Source organism: Otolemur garnettii, unplaced genomic scaffold, assembly GCF_000181295.1.
Source record: "Otolemur garnettii isolate 467f Iridium unplaced genomic scaffold, OtoGar3 scaffold00034, whole genome shotgun sequence".
NCBI lineage: Eukaryota > Metazoa > Chordata > Mammalia > Primates > Galagidae > Otolemur > Otolemur garnettii.
The window spans coordinates 4202043-4224372 of record NW_003852429.1 but is presented as its reverse complement, the minus strand read 5'-3'; the positions used below and the strand labels follow the sequence as shown (position 1 = coordinate 4224372).

General features: G+C 41.7%; 1 protein-coding gene across 1 annotated transcript in view; it reads right to left on the bottom strand.

The window, feature by feature from the left end:
* GPC6 (glypican 6) overlaps positions 1-22330 on the bottom strand; it is a 1125082-nt gene that overhangs the window by 105297 nt on the left and 997455 nt on the right. The window contains exon 5 of the mRNA XM_003789574.2: positions 487-617. Coding sequence (XP_003789622.1) covers positions 487-617 — 131 coding nt within the window. The remainder of the gene's footprint in view (positions 1-486; positions 618-22330) is intronic.

The window sequence follows — 22330 nt, the reverse complement described above, 5'->3', positions numbered from 1 at the left end:
TTTCCCCCTGAAGATTCATTAATGCGGGTTACACTGTAGTTTTAAACGGGAGTCAGATGGGATGTTTAATTATTTACAATCGAAAATACAGAACATGTGCCTGGTCTGCACAGCTGAAGATATCATTAGAAGTTACTAGAGAGGGAACAGGGTGAGGGTGTGCAGAAATTTCAAACATAAGAAAGAAAATTCCCCCCCTATTGTTCAGAACTGGGAAGGATGAGTCAACATACTTGGGGCTCTCTGAAACTTGCTGGCGGCGATTAATGTTTTTGTGATTGAATAGTCATGAGCTAAAAAAACTGCTTCCCTTCTCGATCCCATTGTGTTAGGCATTTCTAATGAAGTAGCAAATTTGTGGCTCAAGAAGAAAAGCTCGCGGACAGTGTATTAGAATTTATAATCCCAGCCGACATATCTAGTTACTTTGTTTGTAGGTTACTGAGCCTGTAAGTGGGTTGGTAGATACATGACTAATGCAAATACCTTTGCAGACACCTGCATGCTGTTTTCTTGCATGTTCATAATGGCTTCAGAAATCTTGACATCTATGGGGTCCATGACCGACTCAATGTTGAAAGGCCCCTCCAGTCGCTCTGCCACCAAGAGCATTGCATCTGTTAAAATACAGGAACATGATTTATTTGTCAATTGGGAGCTCTGGGTTCTTAACCAGTGTGTAAACATTTTCAAAACAACTGGATGAAAAACTGTGCGTTTAAATTTTTTTTATTTGCTTTCATGTAGTCCAAAATGAAATAGATGACTTGATCTTAAAATCGTCATTTCCTTGGAAGATTCAAAATTGGTTTACACGTATAGAACCGGGTCTGAAAATAAGAAAATTAGTCCAAACTCAGAGTGTCGAACATATCCAATTATTTTGCAAGAAATAAGAACAAGATTAGGTCCAAGATCAACCACATTTAGAAAATGGGGTCTGGCCTCTCCTTTTCTGGAGTTTAGGGGAAACTGAGAATCTTAGAGAAGAAATGCTGATTTGTGAATTTGGAGGTACAAATGTCAAGACCTAACTCAAACAGCCAGAAAGGTGTGACGCCTTTCTGGATCTCCAAAGAGAAACAGGCCTGTTTCTACTGTAGGCCACCACTCTACCTAGCGCATTCTTCTAGTTTTGAACTTCAACACCCCTTGGGGGACAGGGGAGCTTCCGTTACTTGGTTTTGCACATTCAGACCTATTAAGCCACCCATCGCATCATCAGCTCTCAGAAACGAAATTATACTGAACTGAACTGAGCATTGCTGGGAGAGATTCGGTTTTCTGCTGAAGACGTCGGCTCTACTGAAAGTGTGAAAGCCGGGGTGGTGGCCTGGACAGAAAGGGCAGGTGTTTGGATCAGAGCCTGAGGACTTAACACAGAGTCACAGTTTAAAATTATGGCTCAAAAACATCTCTGACAAGCTTCTCTTACTTCTCTGTTAAAATTAAAACACTCTCTCCTGTAGCAAGAATTTCCTTTCTATAGGTAAGCCAAGAAGCTGTTTGATTTATATCAAAAAGTAAGTAAGATTCTTTCTTGTGATTTCAGCCTTTCTGTTCCAGGCTCTTCGCTGGTGCTGTCCCTGTAGGCTTCTGGGTCCTCAATCTCCTCTCTCCCAACCATGACAAATGTGCTCACGGGTAACCTCCTGGGCCTTGGAAAAAGACAATCTGTTGATCTTGTAAACATGGAAGCAGATGGTTACACTTCCCCAAACTGCTTGCCTCTATATTTCTGTCCTTTGTTTCAATTCCTTGTTAAAGAAACTGATTTAGAATGATAAATTTGTGAGATAGATATATCTACGTGTACAGATATGTATAGTATAGTATTTATATATATACATAGATATATATATTTAATTTAGATTACCAGTCAAAATATGCTACTTTAAGTTGTTTGTTACCCAGTTTAGGCTATTACTAATTATTATTTTTACAAAGCCACAATATAAATAAAAACATTTCACTACAACCTATATTGGCTTTTGAGTCTTTTAAGATTGGCGCATAAACCTCAGGATCATCAAGAGAAGTAATGGGCATATAGCTAACCATATGGTATTATTTACTAAAAAATTGCATGTTACATGATTTTTAATAATAATCATAAAAGCAACAATGACTATTATGCTGATTAACTTTAGAGTTTATTATCATTATTATGAGACAGAGTCTTACTTTGTCACCCTCTATAGAGTGCTGTAGAGTCACAGTTCACAGCAACCTCAAACTTTTGGGTTCAAGTAATCCTTTTGCCTCAGCCTCCTGAGTAGCTGCGATTACAGGTGCCCACCAAAGCACTCATCTATTTTTTTTTTTTTTGAGACAAAGTAGAGTGCTGTCGTGTCACAGCTTATAGCAACCTCTAACTCTTTCACTTAAGTGATTCTCTTGCCTCAGCCTTCCGAGTAGCTGGGATTGCAGTTGTTATTGTTGTTTAGCAGGCCCTGGCCAGGTTCGAACCTTCTTGCCTTGGTGTATGTGGCTGGCACCCTACCCACTGAGCTACGGGTGATGCCAGCTATTTTTTTTTTTTTTTAAGACAGGGTCTTGCTCTGGTTGAGGCTTATCTCAAACTCCTGAGCTCCAGCAATCTACCTGCCTCGGCCGCCCAGAGTGCTAGGATTACAGGTGTGAGCTGTCACTCCTGGTCTCTAGAAGTTATTATTAATCTAAATATCTGTTGATAAATCATTAAATAGTATGAATGTACACAAATGAATGGAAACACTATGTTTCTTTTACCAAAAACTCAGTTTTCAAATTCTTGAAAAAGCTTAGATAAAATTGTGTGTGAGATTTCAAGATGAAATATGTGGATATGCTGATGATGGTTACACATGGCTTTTTGTTTAAAATGGGAGGAAGGCTGACACAGGGATATACAGGGTGGGTCTGGGGGCTTATATTTTTCCTACTACAAAGTTGTTTGTGAAAATAAATTAATTGTTTGATAGATAAGCCTATACAGAGATAACTCATATATAGATGTCCACAAGTAGAAAAAAAATTTAAACAAAAAGACATGTATTCATACAATATACTCATCCCCCCCTTTCAGGTCCCCTTTTTGTTCTAAATATGCATAACATGAAAGGAAACGCAGCTTTTTAGAAAAATTTTCCAGTATTTTTCACTTCCACTGTAAAGGGTCATGCTTATAGCAAAGAGGTCAAGTTCAGACACATCATGAGGTGAGAAAGAAACAGTGGATGATCAGAGCTGTTTAGCCCTGGGACTTGTAACTGGCCTGGGAGTAAATGGCAAGTCTCTCTTGGCCCCAGGCCTGAGATATGCAGAGAGGGGTCTGCTTGGTCTATTGAGCAACCACGGCATCCCTGCTGGACTTGTTTGCTTCCCACCTGCCGGGTAAGCCTGTCATGTGAGTCAAGCTCCCTGGCTTAGGAGAACCTTCCTTCTACTCTGGGGCTGAGAAAAGCCATGACTTTGGACATTATCAGCTTCTTTTTCATTGAAAAGTAAAGAAAATAGAAAATAATTTTGTGACATCAAAGCAGTAGTTGCTAGTTTTCTCTGAAACCAGGTAAGTCACAATAGGTCTATAGCTTACTCCAGAGGCTGCCATCTAGTCTGTCTTAATTATTTCTGTGCCATTTATATTTTGAAATATTTGAAACATTTTAAACTCTGGGCTTAAAGCTGTTATGTCTTCTCAATGAAAGCAGGACAGTTACAGTGCGTCTGTGAATGATCAGTGAGTGGAAGGGGCACTGTTAGTTTTCAGAGCTAGTATTTAAGAGACTACTGCTTTCACTTTCTGTCTCTTGCAGGACTTTACTCTGACATCACAGTGCTGGACAGGCCATGTGTAGGGACTCCAGGTGACAGTGCCAGTTGGGCCCAGATTTCTAGTCACCACTGCCGAAGTGCCAGATATTTTAGCAAAGGTGTCTTGGATCTTCTGGCTAGTCCATCTACCAGATGACTGCCACCTAGTGGTCCCAGTCAACACCATGTGGAGCAGAAGAATCAACCAGCTGAGCCTTGTCTGAATTCCTGATCCATAGTACTCTGATTTATAGTTGTATGGTAATTAATTTAAGCTGCTAACTCTGGGAATAATTTACTCTTTAGTAATAATAAACTGGAGCAGCCGTAGGAAAATATTTATAAAATACTCAGATAATTGTTCTCTCTTTGTCAGGACCCAAATATTCAGAATACTACAATAATACAATTAATACAATACAATTAATATTAAACTAACTTAGCATTTACAATGTCCCTCTGAAAACAAACATTGGGAGAGTCAAGACAAAATAAATTATTACCCTGAAGGGAACAAACAGAAATACTTGCTTTAAGTCTGTGGAGCAGGATGGTATACCAAAGGCATGCCAGCTACCCTGGGGCATGTCTCCCCCGGGGTGTGTGTGTGTGAGAGAGAGAGAGAGAGAGAGGGAGAGAGAAGCTTAAAGAAGAAAATGATTCTGTTTTTTTCCCCGTGTACTGACTTTATGAAGAGTGAAGTCTCTGACATGCATTGCACTGAAAACTATCTTAACTGCTGTTTTCAGTAAGGAAATGCTTAAGTGTTGATAAATAGGTGTTAAGTGTGATTTCGTTATGATCACTCATGTATTTTTAACTTATTTCCTAAGAGCAGGAGAAGCAAAATGACAAATTATTTTGCTCAGGCTCGGTGTCTTTATCTCAATGAGTGGGACACCGGCCACATATACCAAGGCTGGCGGGTTTGAGCCTGGCCTGGGCCTGCTGAACAACAATGGCAACTGCAAACAAAAAATAGCCAGGCATTGTGGTCAGTGCCTATAGTCCCAGCTACTCGGGAGGCTGAGGCAGGAAGGTCGCTTAAGCCCAAGAGTTTGAGGTTGCTGTGACGCCATGGCACTCTACCAAGGGCGACATGGCGAGACTCTATCTCAAAAAACAAAGAAACAAAAAACCAAATTATTTTGCTGAATGCCACTTACTTACTATGTTTTCAAATGAGAGATTAAGATTTCCCTAAGTAGTTATAGTGTAGAAAAAAATTTGAAAAAATTTAATTCAAAGAAGGAAGTTCAACTTAATTTAGTTACTATTTGTTACGAGACAAAGAGTGTCACTGTGCCACTATGAACCGCTGAGGGGTACAGAAGTAGCACCCTTCATGGAATTTAGAATCTTTTAGAAGTATAGATGAAGCATGTAAGTATTAATTTTTTCCCCTTCCTTTGAGGGAAATCTGAATTAAGATAATAACATATAATTTCAAAGTTCTCATTATATTATCAACATTTTCCCTTAATAATTTATTCTTTAAAAAATGACATCTATACAAGCTGTAGTATATGTACACCATGGAATACTATTCAGCCATTAAAAAATGGAGACTTTACAACCTTTATATTAACCTGGATGGAAATGGAACACATTATTCCTAGTAAAGCCTCACAAGAATGGAGAAGCATGAATCCTATGTACTCAATTTTGATACAAGGACAATTAATGACAATTAATGACATGGTGGGAGTGAGGGAAGGGGAGGGCAGAGAGAGAAAGAAGGAGGGAGGGGTTGGGGAAAGGAAGAGTAGAGGGAGAGAAGGAGGGAGGGGGGTGGGTTCTTGGTGTGTGCCACACCTTTTGGGGGCAAGACATGACAGTAAGAGGGACTTTACCTAACAAATGCAATCAGTGTAACCTGGTTTCTTGTACCCTCAATGAATCCCCAATGATAAAAATAAAATGACATCTATAAGTAAAATCTACTGATTGTTGTGTCAGATTCTGTAGATCCCGATTTTACTCTTTTCTTTAGAAGCAATGCTCCCCCACCTTTATGCATCTGCCGCACCATTGTTTTAGCTTAACTGAGAAATTTTCCTCACTGAGAAGCATACAAAAGAATATTTTAAAAGGCAATTTTAAAAGCACTGTGGTAAATTCATTCATTGACACACAGTTATTCATTAAAAGAAAAAGAAAAAAGCAGCTTCAGTGTTTATATAGAGGCTGATTAACGCCCATGGCATGGAGGTAATTAGGGGCTGTGCAGTCCCCTGTGGCTAAAAGGAATTGGGCCTGGTGAATACACGGCCTTTGCTTTCACCCTATTCCATGAATTAAAATGCTGGGGAGATCTCAAGTGGGAATATGCTTAAGGAGAAGCCTAGAAAGACAACACAGCTAGTGGGGACTGAGGAGGACGAGTCACGGCAGGCAGACAGGTCTGAAAAGCTAGAAGAGAGGGCAGATGTGAGAGCACAGAACTTCAACTTACCAGGCAGCCTTTTGGAGTTCTTAAAAATTTTTGTTTCTGAGTTTTTAAAGTATGTCTGGCTTCACTGCTCTTCAATCTCTTCTCTGACATTGCCAGCAGGACTGTCTTTTAAAAATGCAGATCTGATTGTGTCACTGCCCTGATGTACAAGCACGAACCCTGAACCTCTCAGTCTGGCGTGAGAAAGGCCCTTTGTAAGTTGGTTGCTGCCCACCTTACCGGCCTTACCTAATACCACCCCTGGCACCTGCAGCTCTCAAGCTGGGACACTCCACTTGGAGCTTAGTCAGACAGCAAAATTGTTACCCAACTCTCCCTGACATCCAATCCTCCCTGAATCCAATGTCAGACAAATTTTTCTAAACACAGCCTTTTTGTCATTCTACCTGCTCAAGAACTTGCAAGGATTCAAGTTTAAAAAGAGATTCATGATCAGACTCCACCCCTGTCTTCCCATTCTCCTCTCACTACTCAACGAGTCTCAGGGTTTCCTGCTATCACAAGTAATGCTGCGGTGAATACTCGTGTACATAACTCAACACACGTAGAAATAAATCTGCTGGATCAAGTCTTAGAAGTGAAACTGCTGGATCAAAGATACGGGCGCATAAAACTCTGATAGTTTTGCCAAAGTCCTCTCCATAATGTCATACCTGTTTATATCCCCACCAGAAATACATGACAATGTCTGGTTCTCTAAGCCTCAGACTTTTAGATGGTGTTCAGATCAAACGTTTGGCCCTTTGCCATCTGATCGGGTAAGAACTTGGCATGTCAGTGTGGTTCTGACTTGAATTTCCCTCATCATAAGTAAGGTTGGACATCTTTAAATATGCTTAGCAGCTCTTTGTTTCTGTTGCATTGTCTCTTTATACACTTTGTCCTTTTTTTTCCTGCTAGATTATTGATTTTTTTCCATTTTGATGTAAAGAAGTTTCTGTTTCCACCAGAATCAAGAAAGCCAGCCCTTTGGTGACATGAAGTACCAATAGTTTCCTTTAGTTGCTGTTTATCTTTTGACTTTATGGCAAGTCTTGCTATGCAGAATTTTTTACATTTTTATAGTCAAATTTACTAGTCATTTGTTTATATTTCCTTGGTCTTGTGCATCTTTATACAGGTCTTCTCCTTTCTAAGTTCTTCTCTAGGACCTAATTTATTATTATTCACATGTTCACTTCTGACGTTCAGGACAGGCACTTCTTGTGCTGCCCCAGGGCCTTTGCACTTGCTGTTTCTTCTTCCTGGAATATTCTCTCCCTAGACAGGGCCATTACTCACTCTTATTTTAGTCAGATCTTTACCTGAGCACTTTTTAGAAAAGATTTCCCTGACTACCCTACAAACTCTTAGTTACTCTTTCCCTGTTAATTCCCTTTCCCTCAGAGTTACTCTTTCCCTGTTGATTCTTTATTTTATTTATTTACTTAATGCAATTTTTAGCTGGGGCTGGGTTTGAACCTGCCACCTCTGGCATATGGGGCCAGCGCCCTACTCCTTTAAGCCACAGGCGCCCCCACCCCATTGATTCTTCATAGCACTTATCTTTTGCTGACTTATCATATAGACACTTAACAATTATCCCTCTTTTTCTAAATATTATAAACTTTCCAAGGGGGCAGGGACTTCATTTGTTTTATTCATGGCTCTTGTTCCAACTCCTAGAACAATACTTGAGTCCTGAGAGATTTTCCATAAACATTTGTAAGATGAATAGTTGGAATACCTTTAAAAAAATCTCCCTATATTTTTCTTGTAGTAACTTCATAAAAATAAGCTTGCTACCTTCTTTTCTATCCTAAAACTCTCTCACCTTACTCCCCTGCTCCAAAGACCATCGCAAATGCCCGCAAAACTTTATTACCGCTGGCCTGCGGGATAAACAGCCCCTCGGCGGCCTTTGATGTGTTACAACATAGATGAAGAGTTTCTGTGGGAATTCAGAATCTTATTGTACTTTTTTATTAGGTAGAAATAACTTTTTAGTTCTTTTAGCTTGAAATTGAAAAGCATGGCTGGTTTTTGCTTCTGTCAGAGGTTATTTCTAGGTTAACCTTAAAAAAAAAGATGTTGGTCTTTTTGGCTTTACCCAACAAGGCAGTTCCTGCTGCCTTTTCAAGGCTTCAAGTTTGCCATTAACTTTCAGACAACCTCTCTGTGATGAATGACAATTTGTGTTTCTTCCTTGTAATTTGTCCATGTTCAGTAAACATCAAATTTATGATCATCTTTTTCCTATTCTACCAACCCTGTACGGTGTTTAGATACAATAAAAAACCTTTCAAAAAGATCAGACCAGACCATGACAAGAGTCAGATGTAGCTGAAAATTCATAATACCACAAATGGAGGTAAGCAACAGAAAATGGAAGTGAACCAATTAAGTGCAATTTTAAACAGTGCACAGATATCTGATTCCAAAATAGAACAGGGACAGCCACCCAGAATAATTACAGTAACTCAAGAACTAAAGCCAAATAAAAGAGAATTTAATGAAAACAACTGTTTACTTTGAAACCAAATCCAGGAAGAGGAGGAGAGAACAAATATACAAACTAATTTAATTCTAAAACCAGTGCAAACAAAGAGGCTTATTTTGCTTCAACACCGCAAAGGAAAATGCAAATTGAGGGGGAAAATAATTCACTAGTAGTCCTAGCACAGTGCAGAAATTAGAATCTACAGGACTCATTTTCAGACGTGGTTTCTGTTTAGGAGAATGATACATTGTATTTCATAAAAATATAATATATTCATGAAAGCATCATCGCTGTGCTATATTGTATCTTTGAGATGTTTAGTTACATCATAAGCCAGAAAGAGTAGGCCTTGTAAATCATGAATTTGATGGACATCAAAGTATGTATTACCAACCATAACTCTTTATTTAAATTTTTATTGCTGATTCTTTATACGAATAAGTTTTGATGTCATTTGTAGCTTGGAATGTTTACATTATTCACATCAACCTATCAGTCTTTGCCTTGATGATGAATCATAGAATTTCAGGGATAAAGAAGTCTTAAAGATCTTTCTGAGAGAAGTTTCTTTATGTTTCTAGTGCCTTCTGCAGGGTTTTGGTATATAGTAGATTAATTTGGACCAATTAATTGATTTTACGGCTTAGGAAAACAACAAAGGAAATTCACTCATTCAATGTGGACAGCATCTCCTGGACCAGTGTCCTTTCTCACTCCATCTGGTATACCAAGGACCTAAACTGCTCAAATAGCATCAGTGTGCTGAACTGTATTTAGGAAATTCTAAGTGTTTTGCACTTTTTAAAAAGCATATAGAACTAGAAAGCATAGATGATGAAGATAAAGCATTTTGGTCCTAAGATTTTTCTCATTCTTTCCTTGCTGCATTTGAGCTGCTCTTTAAGTCTGTCTTAGAGACTCTGATGTTTTGATGTGGACACCGTGATCCTGAATTACCCTCAGGATAGCACCTATGAAAGCACTTACATTGCCCCTTCCTCATTATAAACTTGAATGTTGCACTTGAGTTATTCTGAATCCTCTGCAGCTTGGATGGTCCTTTTGCTCCCTGAGAGGTGGTATGAAGGGTGGCACGATTTGAGATATGTTTCAGTCCTTGAGGCTTGGTGCCACCAGTCACAGGCTCTGTGTCCTTAGGCAACTTCCTCGACCTTCATGAGCCTGGACATCCACCTCTGCTATCATGAGGACTCTTCCAACACCACTGTGGGGATTCAGTGCAACACTAGATATATAGCACAACAAATACCTATTATTATATTATGATTATTATTAATATATCTTTATGGATAGCAGAGTTCCTTTCATTTCCAAACAAAGTTAATAACCAAAGTTCAATTTCATTATCATCCACGAAGCCATGAAACCTTATTGAAAGAGGACAGTATGCAGCCCAGCCTCATTTTACGGAGGAGGACGCTGTGTGCCATTGCCCTGAACGGTCTAGTGATTTGGCTGGGCATGGGGGACAGGGCTGTGACCATTGCTTGATTATCTTTCTGCCAGATGTCTTTCTACTCCATCACGCTGCCTCCTCCTCTACAATTCTCTATTCTTAAGAAACAGGGCCAACATTTCTAAGTGTCGCTGAACTACGGAAGTCTGAACTTTCTGCCAACACACTGCAGTTAGGCAATTCCTCTATTTCTCCCTCCTTCGCCCTAAAAGTTAATAAAGCAAATCACTCCAGAGACCATTTGTTCTCGTAGTACAAGGGCTTAAACCTACATGGAAGGAATCACAAACCTCTCCCAGAACCAATAAAAAATAAATAAAAGAAAAGTCAGGTGTGTTACAGAATTCCCCACTGAGTCCAAGCAGTGATTAGTGAGCAGTTCAGTGAGCAGTGGGGGCCCTTTCTCCTACTCATGTGTGTACTGGTATTATTAAAAATATATATATTTGTTATTATTTTGTTGCTCAGTGCCATGTGAACCAAAATAATAAAAAAAAAGCTCAGTATGTCCTGTATCATAGATCACCAGTTCCTCCTCCCCTCTCCCCCGAAAGCCAGATTGTTTTAAAGATGGGGAAAAAATTTCCCATATTAGGAAATGATGACTTCATCTCTTCTCATCTCTGATTCACCCCGTGAAATGGCAAGACGACTTTTGTTATTTCCTTTGCTTTTCATCTTGTTTAAAGAGATCTTCAAAATTTTCCGTAGGGAGATAAAGATCACTTTCCAGATGAGGAGTGAAGGAGCTAAGGAAATTTCACCCCACAATATGACTCCCCGTACAGTGAGTATTTTGCATTGAAGTTCATTCAAGGTCAGGAAACACTGGCTTCTTTAGAAGATCAAAGGGAAGAATGGACTCCCTTTCTCCCTTCCTGTAATTTCAAAGTATTTCAGGAATGAAGGTCCTGGAATGTAGATGGACCAGCCCCAAATCATTTGGGTCTTAAATACCTGTCTCTGGGGTTAACTACAAGCCAGTCTATTTCTCCCTATTTAACTGTCCTCCCTGGCAACTGTTCATGCCCTATACTCCTCATCCCTCTCCCCCCTCCAAAAGGCCTATATAAAAGGTCTAAACCCGGTGAGGTGGCTCGTTCCTGTAACACTAGCACTCTGGGAGGCCAAGGCAAAAGGACCAGTTGGGTTCAGGAGTTGGGAGACCAGTCTGGACAAGAGAAAGACCCCATCTCTACTAAAAATGGAAAAAACTAGCCGCGAGTTGTGGTGGGTTCCTGTAGTCCCAGCTACTCAGGAAGCTGAGGCAAGGCTAAGGGGATCGCTCCAGCCCCAGAATTTGAGGTTGCTGTGAGTGATGACTCCATGGTATTCTATGCAGGGTGACAGAGTGAGACTGTCTCATAAAACAAAAACAAAAACCATAAAACTCCCATATCTGAATTCCACTGGAAAATTGGGTTATTACAGTGTGATTTCTCCCATGTGCATGGTAAATGAATCCTTATTCTTATCAATCTGCCTTAATTGTGGATTGATCTTTCAGGGGGAAGGGCAAGTTTCCCCTTGTCTCTGCAGGAGGGAGAGAGGGAAGGAGAGACAGGGAGACAAAGAGGAAGGCGGTGGCTGGAGAGATAAGGGAAAAATGGAAAGAGAAAGTCCGGGGAGGGAGGAGGTCCTCAGCAGGGTCTTCACGGAGTGCTGTCCTACTAGCTTCAGGGCACAGAGATATCAGCACGACCCTGCCATGAAGTGGGGGCTGCTATTCTCTTTTATTGGTTCTGGAGACTAATGCCCTAAAGGTGGAAAAAACTAAAGTTCCAAGGTTCTAAATGGTGAGGGAAGGTCCTGTTCTGGATAGGCAAGAACTAACATCCATGACTAGCCCAAGCTTGTGATTCTAGCCAAGATCTGCAGTCTCAGGGAGGTAGGCACGACTCTGTGTGTGTGCCTGAGTGTGTGTTTGTGTGTGCAAGTGTGTGCATGTGTGTGATTTTCAGGGCACTAACATGACACTGCTCTGGCCCTGCTTCTTCATGAGGCTGCATTAAAGAAACAAGTGCTTTGGGAACTACAGTCAACGGCTCCCATATTGCAAGCTGGGGGCCTACACTTTCTATCTTCTTTCTGACCCTTCTCTTGGTATTCGGACTCTTCCAGAGCTTACCACTGAAAAGCAGACTTGCCGATTCGAGAAACAGTGGAATGCCCCAGTCTTAGAGTGGGCACATTCCTGACAGTAATTTCCTTTATTTGTTTCTCAGGAAGATAGAACCACATTCATATCAGATTTCTTTTTATCTTCAAATGTTTTCTGTTCATTTTTTTTTTTTTGAGACAGAATCTCACTGTCACTCTCCATAGAGTGCCAAGGTATCACAGCTCACAGCAACCTCAAACTATTGGCCTCAAGCGATCCTCTTGACTCAGCCTCCTGAGTGGCTGGGGCTACAGGTGCCTGCCACAACACCCGGCTATTTTTAGAGATGAGGTCTTGCTCTGGCTCAGGCAGGTCTCAAACTCCTGAGCTCAAACAATCCACTTGCCTCAGCCTCCCACAGTGCTAGGATTACAGGTGTGAGTCACTATGCCTGGGCCTGTTTATGTGTTTGCTACACAAAATTTGGAATATTAAAAGGATGAGGAGGAGAATAAAAATCATCTATAAATTATATTTATTCAATCATTTGTATATAAATAAATATCAAGACAGAGATGACTACAGATAACATTTTGTGGTACTTTCTTGCAGGTATTAATTCTAAGGTACATACTATTAGGGTCAGGCTATATCTGCAGTGTTTACTGTTTATTTCCCAGTCAGTACCACATAGTTAGAAACCCCTTATTGTTCTACAAAAACACCCTTTTTACTGGCTGCATGGCCTTTCATGTCATCCACACACTGTAACTTTGTAACCATGTCTTACTGTTGGTTTTATCACCAGATTTTGCACTGCTATAAAATACACTCCCTATCTCGGATTTGCCTCTATTCCTGATTATCTACACAGGATAGATTTCTTTAAATTGACAGTATTTATCCATTTGAGAATGAAGTATATTAAACACAGATCTTTCTTAATAAACACAAAAAGGTCAAACATGTACTTTAGGATAGAATTCTTAGAGAAAAACACAGGCAAGAGAACACAGCTCTGATCCCACAATTTAATATACTTCCTATATTTAAAAAGTGGACATTGAAGCAGCGTTCTGGTTCTAGATTTAGACTTTTAGCATCAGCAACGAATTGGGTTCCCATCAAACCTGAAGGGTTTTAAATACAAATAAAAGAGACACATGTCCTAGTAATGTCCGTGCCACAACCTAAGTATCTGACATGGAGGCTGCTAATTCCTTTCTGTGAAGTGAAATGTTTAGCTCTGCAGATACCTCATGGGCTTTCTATGAGTCTTTTTAGACTGTCTAGGAGGGAGAATTATGGCAAGTGTATTAGGCAGATACCCAGACAAACCAAAAAGAAAGTGAGCCAAGGCAAACTGATCTAAGGGACAAAAGTGGATACAGGTGTTCAGTGTCAGAGCAGAGATACAGGTGCCACAGGTCACGGACTCAGGGCACAAGTGTGAGTGATGTGCATTGGGAGGTTTCCATTCGGGTAGACGTTTCAAAAAGTGAAAGGATTGTGCCCTGTCACAAAATACTTGACCTTTACTTTTAACTCCAATCTTAAGACCCATTTCTTTTCAAAACAATGTTAGAACAAAGACAAATGGATGTAAAAAGCTAGGCTTTAAAGAACAGGAAGGCATCAACATCCCAAGAAAATGGGTAAGAGGCCCACGAAGGCATCCTGAAACCACACTGCCATTGAAGCTGGACTTTAGTAAACACGGGGCCAGCCAGCGTTATCAAACCGTGCATGGTGTGGTAGGAACACTCACAGGCACTCAATGGACGGTCATGCAAGCTGTAGACCCAAGTACCCAGAGGATCATCCACAGTCATTACCAGATTCAGAGCAGACGTGCGGCTCAGGTGATGAAGGGACACCAGTCGACAGCCACTTCCTATGTACCGGCAGGAAGGGGTACGTGCAGTACCTTTAATCTTCCTGCCTTTATGAGGCAGGTGTTATCCTCAGCCCCATTTTGAAGAAAATGAAACAAGCTTGGGGAAGCCAGTTCTGTACTGAGACTGGAGGTGATGTCTCCTAGATGATGAGCCACAGTAGTTTAGCTTTGAACCATGAATATCTCTGCTTCTAAACAGGAGAACTTTAAAATGTCCATTCAAAAGGTCATGAGTACTTCAAAATGTCCATTCAAAGGTAACATGAAGGGCCCAGAAAGGGCCAACAGTCAAAACATTTCATTAGGGGTCTGAAGCTGGGGGACATTCCTTAGGGGGGGAGGTCTTAGTATCTCGGTCCAATAAAACATCCACTGTCATTCATGTTTTCCTGAAATTTTTCCTCTTATTTTCTCTAAGAAACCTATGTAAGGTTTTAAGATCCAAGGATGGAGAAAATGCCTACTATTTGCTATTGATGATAAGAGTCAATGCTCTAAAAATTGATTTCTGGTACTTTCCCATCTGTATCCTTACGTACTTCCTGGAGGCGAATGTCATGTTATTTCTGTTAATACACCTGAATTAACCATAAGACACCTCTGAGTATTTAAAAATCAATACTACTATTGTTTTTCAGAGCAAACATGTATCTTGAAAACAGGCTGAGAGATTATTCTAAGAAAGAGAACTGATAATTTGGGGCCACTAAAATATAACACAAGGTATTATTTTCAAAGAAAAAGCAACTTATGTGTTCTAGAGGGGAATCATGGCTATCTTTCTTCAGCAGGCGGGTTGCTAGTCTCTTCAAAAAGGTAGATGCCCTCTAAATGCTGCATGTAATAATATTTAATAACTTTGCAGAAACTATTTTATTTCAAAGTCTGTGAAGCTCTGAATTCCATAGTTAAGACACATTTGCCTACCCTAAGTACCTCTTGGAATGACAGAACATCATTTGCAATTTTTTAGACCTTAGCAGGACAGTGGATACGCTGGCAGATACCTCATGTAATTATTTTTCATTCTTCCTAATCATTTGGAATTTCTGGTCTAGGTTTGAAGCTGCCGCTTAGCAACCCCACTAGCCTCTCCACTGTTAGCGTTTAACTTCATCTGTATTTAATTTCTGTTTCTTTCATATTTCTTCTGCACATATTCCCAGATGCCTTCAGGAAATAGGTCCATTCTGAATATATCTCATAAATAAACTGTAATGGGGGAAGGCCTCTTCATTTTGAAAATGCCACAGTGCTCACCAGCTGAAAGGAAGGCTCATTGAGTAATATTAGCTTGCGTTTCTACGGGAGCACTCTAAGTGTTTTTTTTTCCCAGAGCACTTAACATAACAAAATTGCCTCACTCATCATGGCACAGCAGTCACCTTTAGAGTGGTACACGACGCTGCTTTTCAGGACAGAGTCATACTTCAGATAGGACAAGAAATAAGGAAGAATTCTGTGCCAAGCGGCCACAGCGGGGGGATTTAAGCAGGCAGAATAAAATGTCTTTGTTGGAAGTGGGTCGGAATCCCGAGACTAACAAGTGTACTCAGAGAAGGCTACCAAAAATATATTTATTGAATAAACCCATTCTGGCTGTTGGCAGAAAACCCTGTCTATTGCAAGTGTATTATACATTATTTTTTTGTACATTTTTCTTCCCGTGTATTTAGTCTAAGGAAGTCTTAAGAAAAGTTACGCATTTTTGACCCAGAAAATGTGTGTTTGTTCTTCCAAGCTTGCATTAGACTACACAGATCCACTACTGTCGCGCCATAAACTTCCAAGCTGACCTTTGCAGTCTAATCATTTCTATATCTGTAAACCAAACTCAAAAGTCTCAGAACCAATGCTTTCTAAACTTTGTCACAAAGCTTCCTTAAATGCTATGCCCCCCACCCCAAACACATGCCTCGGTCACAAGAAGACTGGGTCTGGCTTCCCATTTTCATTGTTGTTTAGAAAAATCATTATTTTATTTATTTATTTATTTACTTTTAATTCTTTTGGAGATGGAGTCTCACTCTGATGCCCCAGGCTGGGGGGTCGTGGCATCAGTGTAGCTCACAGCAACCTCAAAACTCCTGGGCTCAAGTGATCTTCCTGCCTCAGCCTCCCAAGTAGCTGGGACTACAGGCACCTGCCAGAGTGCTCAGCTAGAGTTTTCTATTTTTAGTAGAAATGGGGGTCTCACTCTTGCTCAGCCTGGTCTTAAACTCCTGAGCTCAAGCAATTTTCCTGCCTTGGCCTCCCAAGAGAGCTAGGATTACAGGTGTGAGTCACCGCACCTGGCCTCATTAATTTATTTTTACAGGCTAGCTAAGGACATCGCTGTGGTGTAAAAAGTCTAGAAAATTTTGAAAATAATACAAAATATAATGGTCCTGACAGCACGATGAGGATTAAAAGTGAGTGGGTCAGACCCTTAACCCTTCATGTCGGTAGAACTGTTAAATAACAAAGCCGCAGAAGACCAATGCAGGGCGGCAGAGTCAGGCTCCCAGTTCTTGCCTTCGGGACATTTAAAATGCATTATCATTTTCTTTACTCATTCGTTTGCCCAGCCACAGAGTCCCCATGACAGACAGGACCCTGCAGTAGCTGCCAGACACCTTCAAACACAGACAAGCAACACCAGCAAGTATCATTGAGTGTGATGAGGGCTAAACAGGACACATGTGCCCAGTTCAATGGAACCTCCAAAAAAGAGCACTGAAGTCAGCCTGGGGAGGGCACAGGGGGGTAGAGGAAGCTTCCGGGGCTGGCTTTTTGATGTCTGAGTGGATTACTATGAGTTAAGCAAGTAGAGAAGAAAGAGTAGCAGAGAACAGAGGGGAAAAGTGGGTGATGGAGTCTCAAGTCAAGAGAGTGGGAAAGGACCGGGAGGCAGACAGGGAACAGCCTGGTGACAGGGAACCACTGGAGGATGAGGGGTTGGGTTTCAAGGGAACGGAATGACAGGCTCGATACTCCAGCGACCAATGGAATATCCACGACCTGGTTTAGAGAGACAGCTGGGCTCTAGGGTAGATCTGTGAAGAAAAGAGAATGACTACTGCCCCAAATCTTTCCTTCCAACTCTGCTGATATGTTCTTCAGCGTTGTTGGGAATCATGCCAACAAAGCAATTTGATAATATAAATCATTTATAGATGGCATATACTTAATTATACACATCTAATTTATAAAATCATATATAACACATGTTTACCAACCTCTGGTATATTCCGGCAGCCTCCTGTAACTTGTCCCCAGACCACTGTCTTCCATCCCTCCCTGCTCCTCGGTTTCCCTCTCAGCAGGTCCTGACCACCTCCCCACCTCCCCTCTCGCTTTCACCTTCTCCCTTTTCACGTCATACACTAGTCATCTGACCCCTGGGGCCTCCTTTGCTCACGTGTGTCCCATTAGGATCTTCCTCAAGGCACATGTGTTGCCAAGTATTGGATTAATTTCAAACAACACTTTTAAAATTTTACCACAGACACTGGCGTCTTTCTGAGAATTCCTTCCTCTGGGCTCCCATCACACCTCAATTATGACTCTGCCTGCCTTTTATATACGGTGGCATAAAACGACCTCTTTTCAACCCATCTCTTCTGCCAGACCTTGAGCTCTTTGAGGCTAGGTGCTAAAAATTATTTATCTTTTATTTTTTGAGTCCCCAGAACAGCAACTAGTGCAGCAAAGTTGCTGAGATAGAAGAGGAAAACTGATCAAAAGCAGGTGTCGAACGTTTTCCACAACAGATCAAGGATGACACTGACATCTGCCTCCTATTCCGGCATTAGTTAACCCATGTAACACAAACCAGTGGAGAAAGAAACAAGTTCTAAGGGGATAGTCTCAACGTTGGCTTAAAAATGAAGTAAAATAAAATAGAAAAACCAAAAAAAAAAAAAGAAATAAAAAGAAGCCCCAGTATGTATGCTGAAGGAAAGGATCCTGTGGGCCCAGCAAGCACACAGACTGCGGGTCACAGTAGGGCCCTTCCAACTCCAGGATCTTAAATAGATGCAAAGAACAAACTTACGACCTTGTCATATTTTCATTCATTTATTCTTCAGCACAGGGCTGCACACAGGCAGAAGGGATCCCGTAAACAGATACCTCAGGAATGGAAATCTAACTGCTTCTCACTGTCTCACTTTTAACCCGTTATGAAATAAACTGGTCAAATACCAAATGCAATGAAAGCTGTGGTTTTGCCTAACATGCTAGACCCTTTGTCACCTCGAGGAGTGGGAGAGAGGGAATGATTTATATCCCTGTATCAGAGAGGCTGGAACCAGGACGGAGGTCCCGAGACGGTGGCAGGTTGCCATGGCCAACAGGGGCTACAGCTGCAACCGGATTTCAGATGTCAGTGACACACACACTCTGCCGTGTCGACACCAATGACTTGGTTCTCAGGTGGCGTCAAGGTCGATGGTCGTGACTCTTCCTCTTCCACTGTGTCTTTTATTAACATAAAAGCTTACTGCAGACTGCCCGATGCATTTTTAAAAGCTCTCTGCCAGGCTGTAAATTTCAGAGCTGCCTTACAGGGCTTCTTCTCAGACAAGGTTCAATACTTCCTAGAACACGGACTTCACATGAACAAGGGCAAAAGGGAAGAGTAGGGCGTCTTTTCTGGCGAAGGGCCTGAGCTCTTCAATAGCAAGCCTGGAATGCTTCTGCACGCCCTGAGTCTAAGATGTCCCCAGTCACACTGGCTGTTAGCATTAACCTATTTATTATTTTCACTGTAGCAAAAACGAGAGGGAAGAGCCATTTTCTCCCCTTTGTTTGGCTTGGATAACAAAGTTACTGAGATAGAAGAGAAAAATGGATCGAAAGCAGATGCACAGGGCACACAAACCCTCTCTGGGATCTTCACACAACTGTTCCGTGCTTTTATTCCTTTTAAAGGATCCGTGTTATGCTAAAGAGCAAAGGTCATTCTGAAGTAATGAAATGTCACCGTCAACAGAGGGTGAATCATGTAGCAGGTTTTACATAGATGTGTGGCATTTTAAATATTTACATCTGCAAATGGAAGCCGTATTATGGTCATCTGGTTACTTCCTCAGACTTTCATCTACTGAAGATTTATCTACTGAGAGACCGGTGAGCCCCTAATCCTGGGCTTTGCAACGCTTCTGAAATTCCAGGGCACGGACCGTCCTTCCTCGTATTTACAAACGAGGCTACTTTCTGAGTCTTAATCTGTGAAACGGGACGTGGAGAAGGTTAAATGACCCGACATACAAGAGAACCAAGTGCAACTGGCACTCCGTGGGAGTTATTCTTCCACTTCCTCTTCACATCTTCTTTTTTGCTTTAGTTTTGAGACAGATTCTCACTCTGTTACCCTGGGTAGAGTGCTGTGGCCTCGTCATCACTCAGCAATCTCAAACTCTTGGGCTTAAACGATCCTCTTGTTTCAGCCTCCCAAGTAGCTGAGACTGCAGGTGCCCACCACAGTACCCAGCTACATTTTTAATTTTTGTTTTTAGTAGAGATGGAGTCTCCCTCTTGCTCAGGCTGAACTCCTGAGTTCAAGTCTCCCTCTCGCTCAGGCTGAACTCCTGAGTCTAAGCAGTCTACCAGCCTTGGCCTCCCAGAGTGCCAGGGTTACAGGTGTGAGCCACTGAGCCCAGTCTTCACATGTTTCGATGGCCATATAGCTGGGGAGGGAGATGGGGGCAGTTTTATTTCTCAGTGTCTAGTATATTATAAACCATTTTGTTATATATATAGCCCTCAACCTCTTTGTAGTTATCTGTCATTTGCTCTCTCTGTTCTACATACGCAGGACTGAATAATTAGGGGGAAACAAAAAAAGATAAAACGCTATTAAATACCATTTTTCACATTAGAGGTAACAATTCCTTTCCAAACCACCTCTGTTGGTCCGTTAAAAGGTAGCTTTTTCTTATTCTGAGCATTTTTCAAATTTTCCTTCACACAGTGATTTGTCCATGGCTACAGTGAGGATCATCCAGGGACTTTTTAAACTCCCTTGTCCAGGCCAAACTTGATACATCAGGACCCAGGTGTCAGTGAAGACCCCTCCCCCTCAATGGTGCTGTGATGACGCCACGCTCACTCCTGCCTCCAGGCCTCCTGTGTTCCTCAATAACCCAAATCTCATATATTTCCACCAATAATTAAGCAAAACAAATATTAGTTGAGCAAACACCATATGCCCAGCCCAGGGTGGAAACATTTTCAGTTGTCAAATTTGCTGTCTATTTCACAGAGGAAATGGTGCCTTCCAGGGCCTGTCTGTATCAGCTGATTAGAGACCCCACTTTATCTCCCTCTGCCAGGGATCTTGTCCCTTCAGCTGCTCTGTTGGGCTTCAGCATTGGAATGTGTGTGAATATCTGCCATTTAAGAATAACTTGAAAACCTGCCTCTATGCTCAATTTTCAGGCGAGCTCCTGGAAAGGAATAGTCTAGAAGATCCATGTCTTTTCCCCTTCCCAATAACGTCTTAATCCACATTCATCTGGTTTGGGTCAGAAACTGCTCTGACTCAAGTTCCAATGGCCAATGTCTGTCCTCCCTGTCACACGGGATGCGAATGTCTTGTCCTCCCCCCTGTTCTGTGAGTCACACTGTGGCTCTCCCTCTCTGCCATCTCCTGTCAGTCTCGCTCCTCCAATCATCCTTTTTTTTGCTTGTTTGTTCATTAGTCATGAATTATTAGTGTGCTCCCTCCAGAGAATGGGCCTGAGCCTTCTGTATCCGAACTCTCTCATTCATTTCACTCATGCCCATGACTCCATTTTCATTTTTACTTTTTTTATTTCTATACCCACTGACCTCACTCACAAATTCTAAGTCCGCATTTATAAATAGCTCACCAGGAGTCAGTTCCTCTCAGATGTGTCACAGTCATCAAACCTGAGTTGCTCAAAGGCCCATATGTCCCCTGCTCTTTTGGCTGAACTGATTCTTCAAACGGCATTCTCTTTTTAAGACGGTACCATATCCCGTTGCCCAAACCTGTGCTCTGTCCCTTCCTTGGTTTTCATACCCAATCTATCACTGAAGTGTTGCTTTCCAATTTTTTCCCCAGACAGCCATGATTTTAGTTTCTGCTCCTTTCATGTGATGTCTGAACTGTAATCACAACCCTTGCACTCGTTTCTATATGTTCAGCTTTTCTTCCTTTCAACTGTGCTCCTGACTGTTGGGTAGAAATCTTGACACCTGATATTATTTTCCTCTTTAAATCATTTAGACTGGGGGCATTTCCTTTAAAAGGTCATCACCAGGCCGTGTGGTACTCTTATGGGCTGACTTGGGTCTCCCTTCCCCTCCGTGCGGATTCGTATGTTGAGGTCCTGACCTGCAGTACGTTAGAATATGATTGTATTTGGAGATAGGGCCTTTAAAGGGGCAATTAAGGCAGAATGATGTCATATGGATGGGCTGCAGTTCACTATGACTGAAGTCCTTATAAAAAGGGATTAGGACACAGACCCACGTGGAGGGAAGGCTACGTGAAGACACCAGGAGAAGCTGGCCACCTAGAAGCCACTGGTTGATCTGAGACCAACCCTGCTGATGCCTTGATCTGGGTTTTCCAGACTGCAGAAACAGTTTGTGGGGAAACAACGCTTCGTTGTTTAAGCCACCTAGGGGGTGGTACTTTGTTATGGTGCCCCTAGCAGATGCGCCCATCCTTAGTTGATCACCAAAGCATAGCTCAGACATTTCCAAATCCTCAGGCTGTACCAGACACTCCTCCTTTCAGCTCCGATTCTATGTCCCCACACTGACAAAGAGAGCAACAATGAAGAAGAGAGCACAGCAGCAGGTGCCACTTCTGAAACATCTCTGATGTGCCCTGGACTTGGTCCTTTACAGATGTTTCATCACTTATACACTAGGTTGGTCATGTCCCCTGGTCCCTGGGGCTCACTGGGGTTAAAGATAGTGCTAAGAAAATAGCAACTGAGATGCCTGTGTCCACAGCAACACCGGTCGCAACGGCCAAAAGGTGGAAACAAACCAAACGCTCATTGACCGATGAATGACTGGACGAAATATGGTTTATATTAACATAGACACAACAGGGTGCTATTATTCTGTCATAAGAGGAATAAAATTCTGATACATACTCCAAC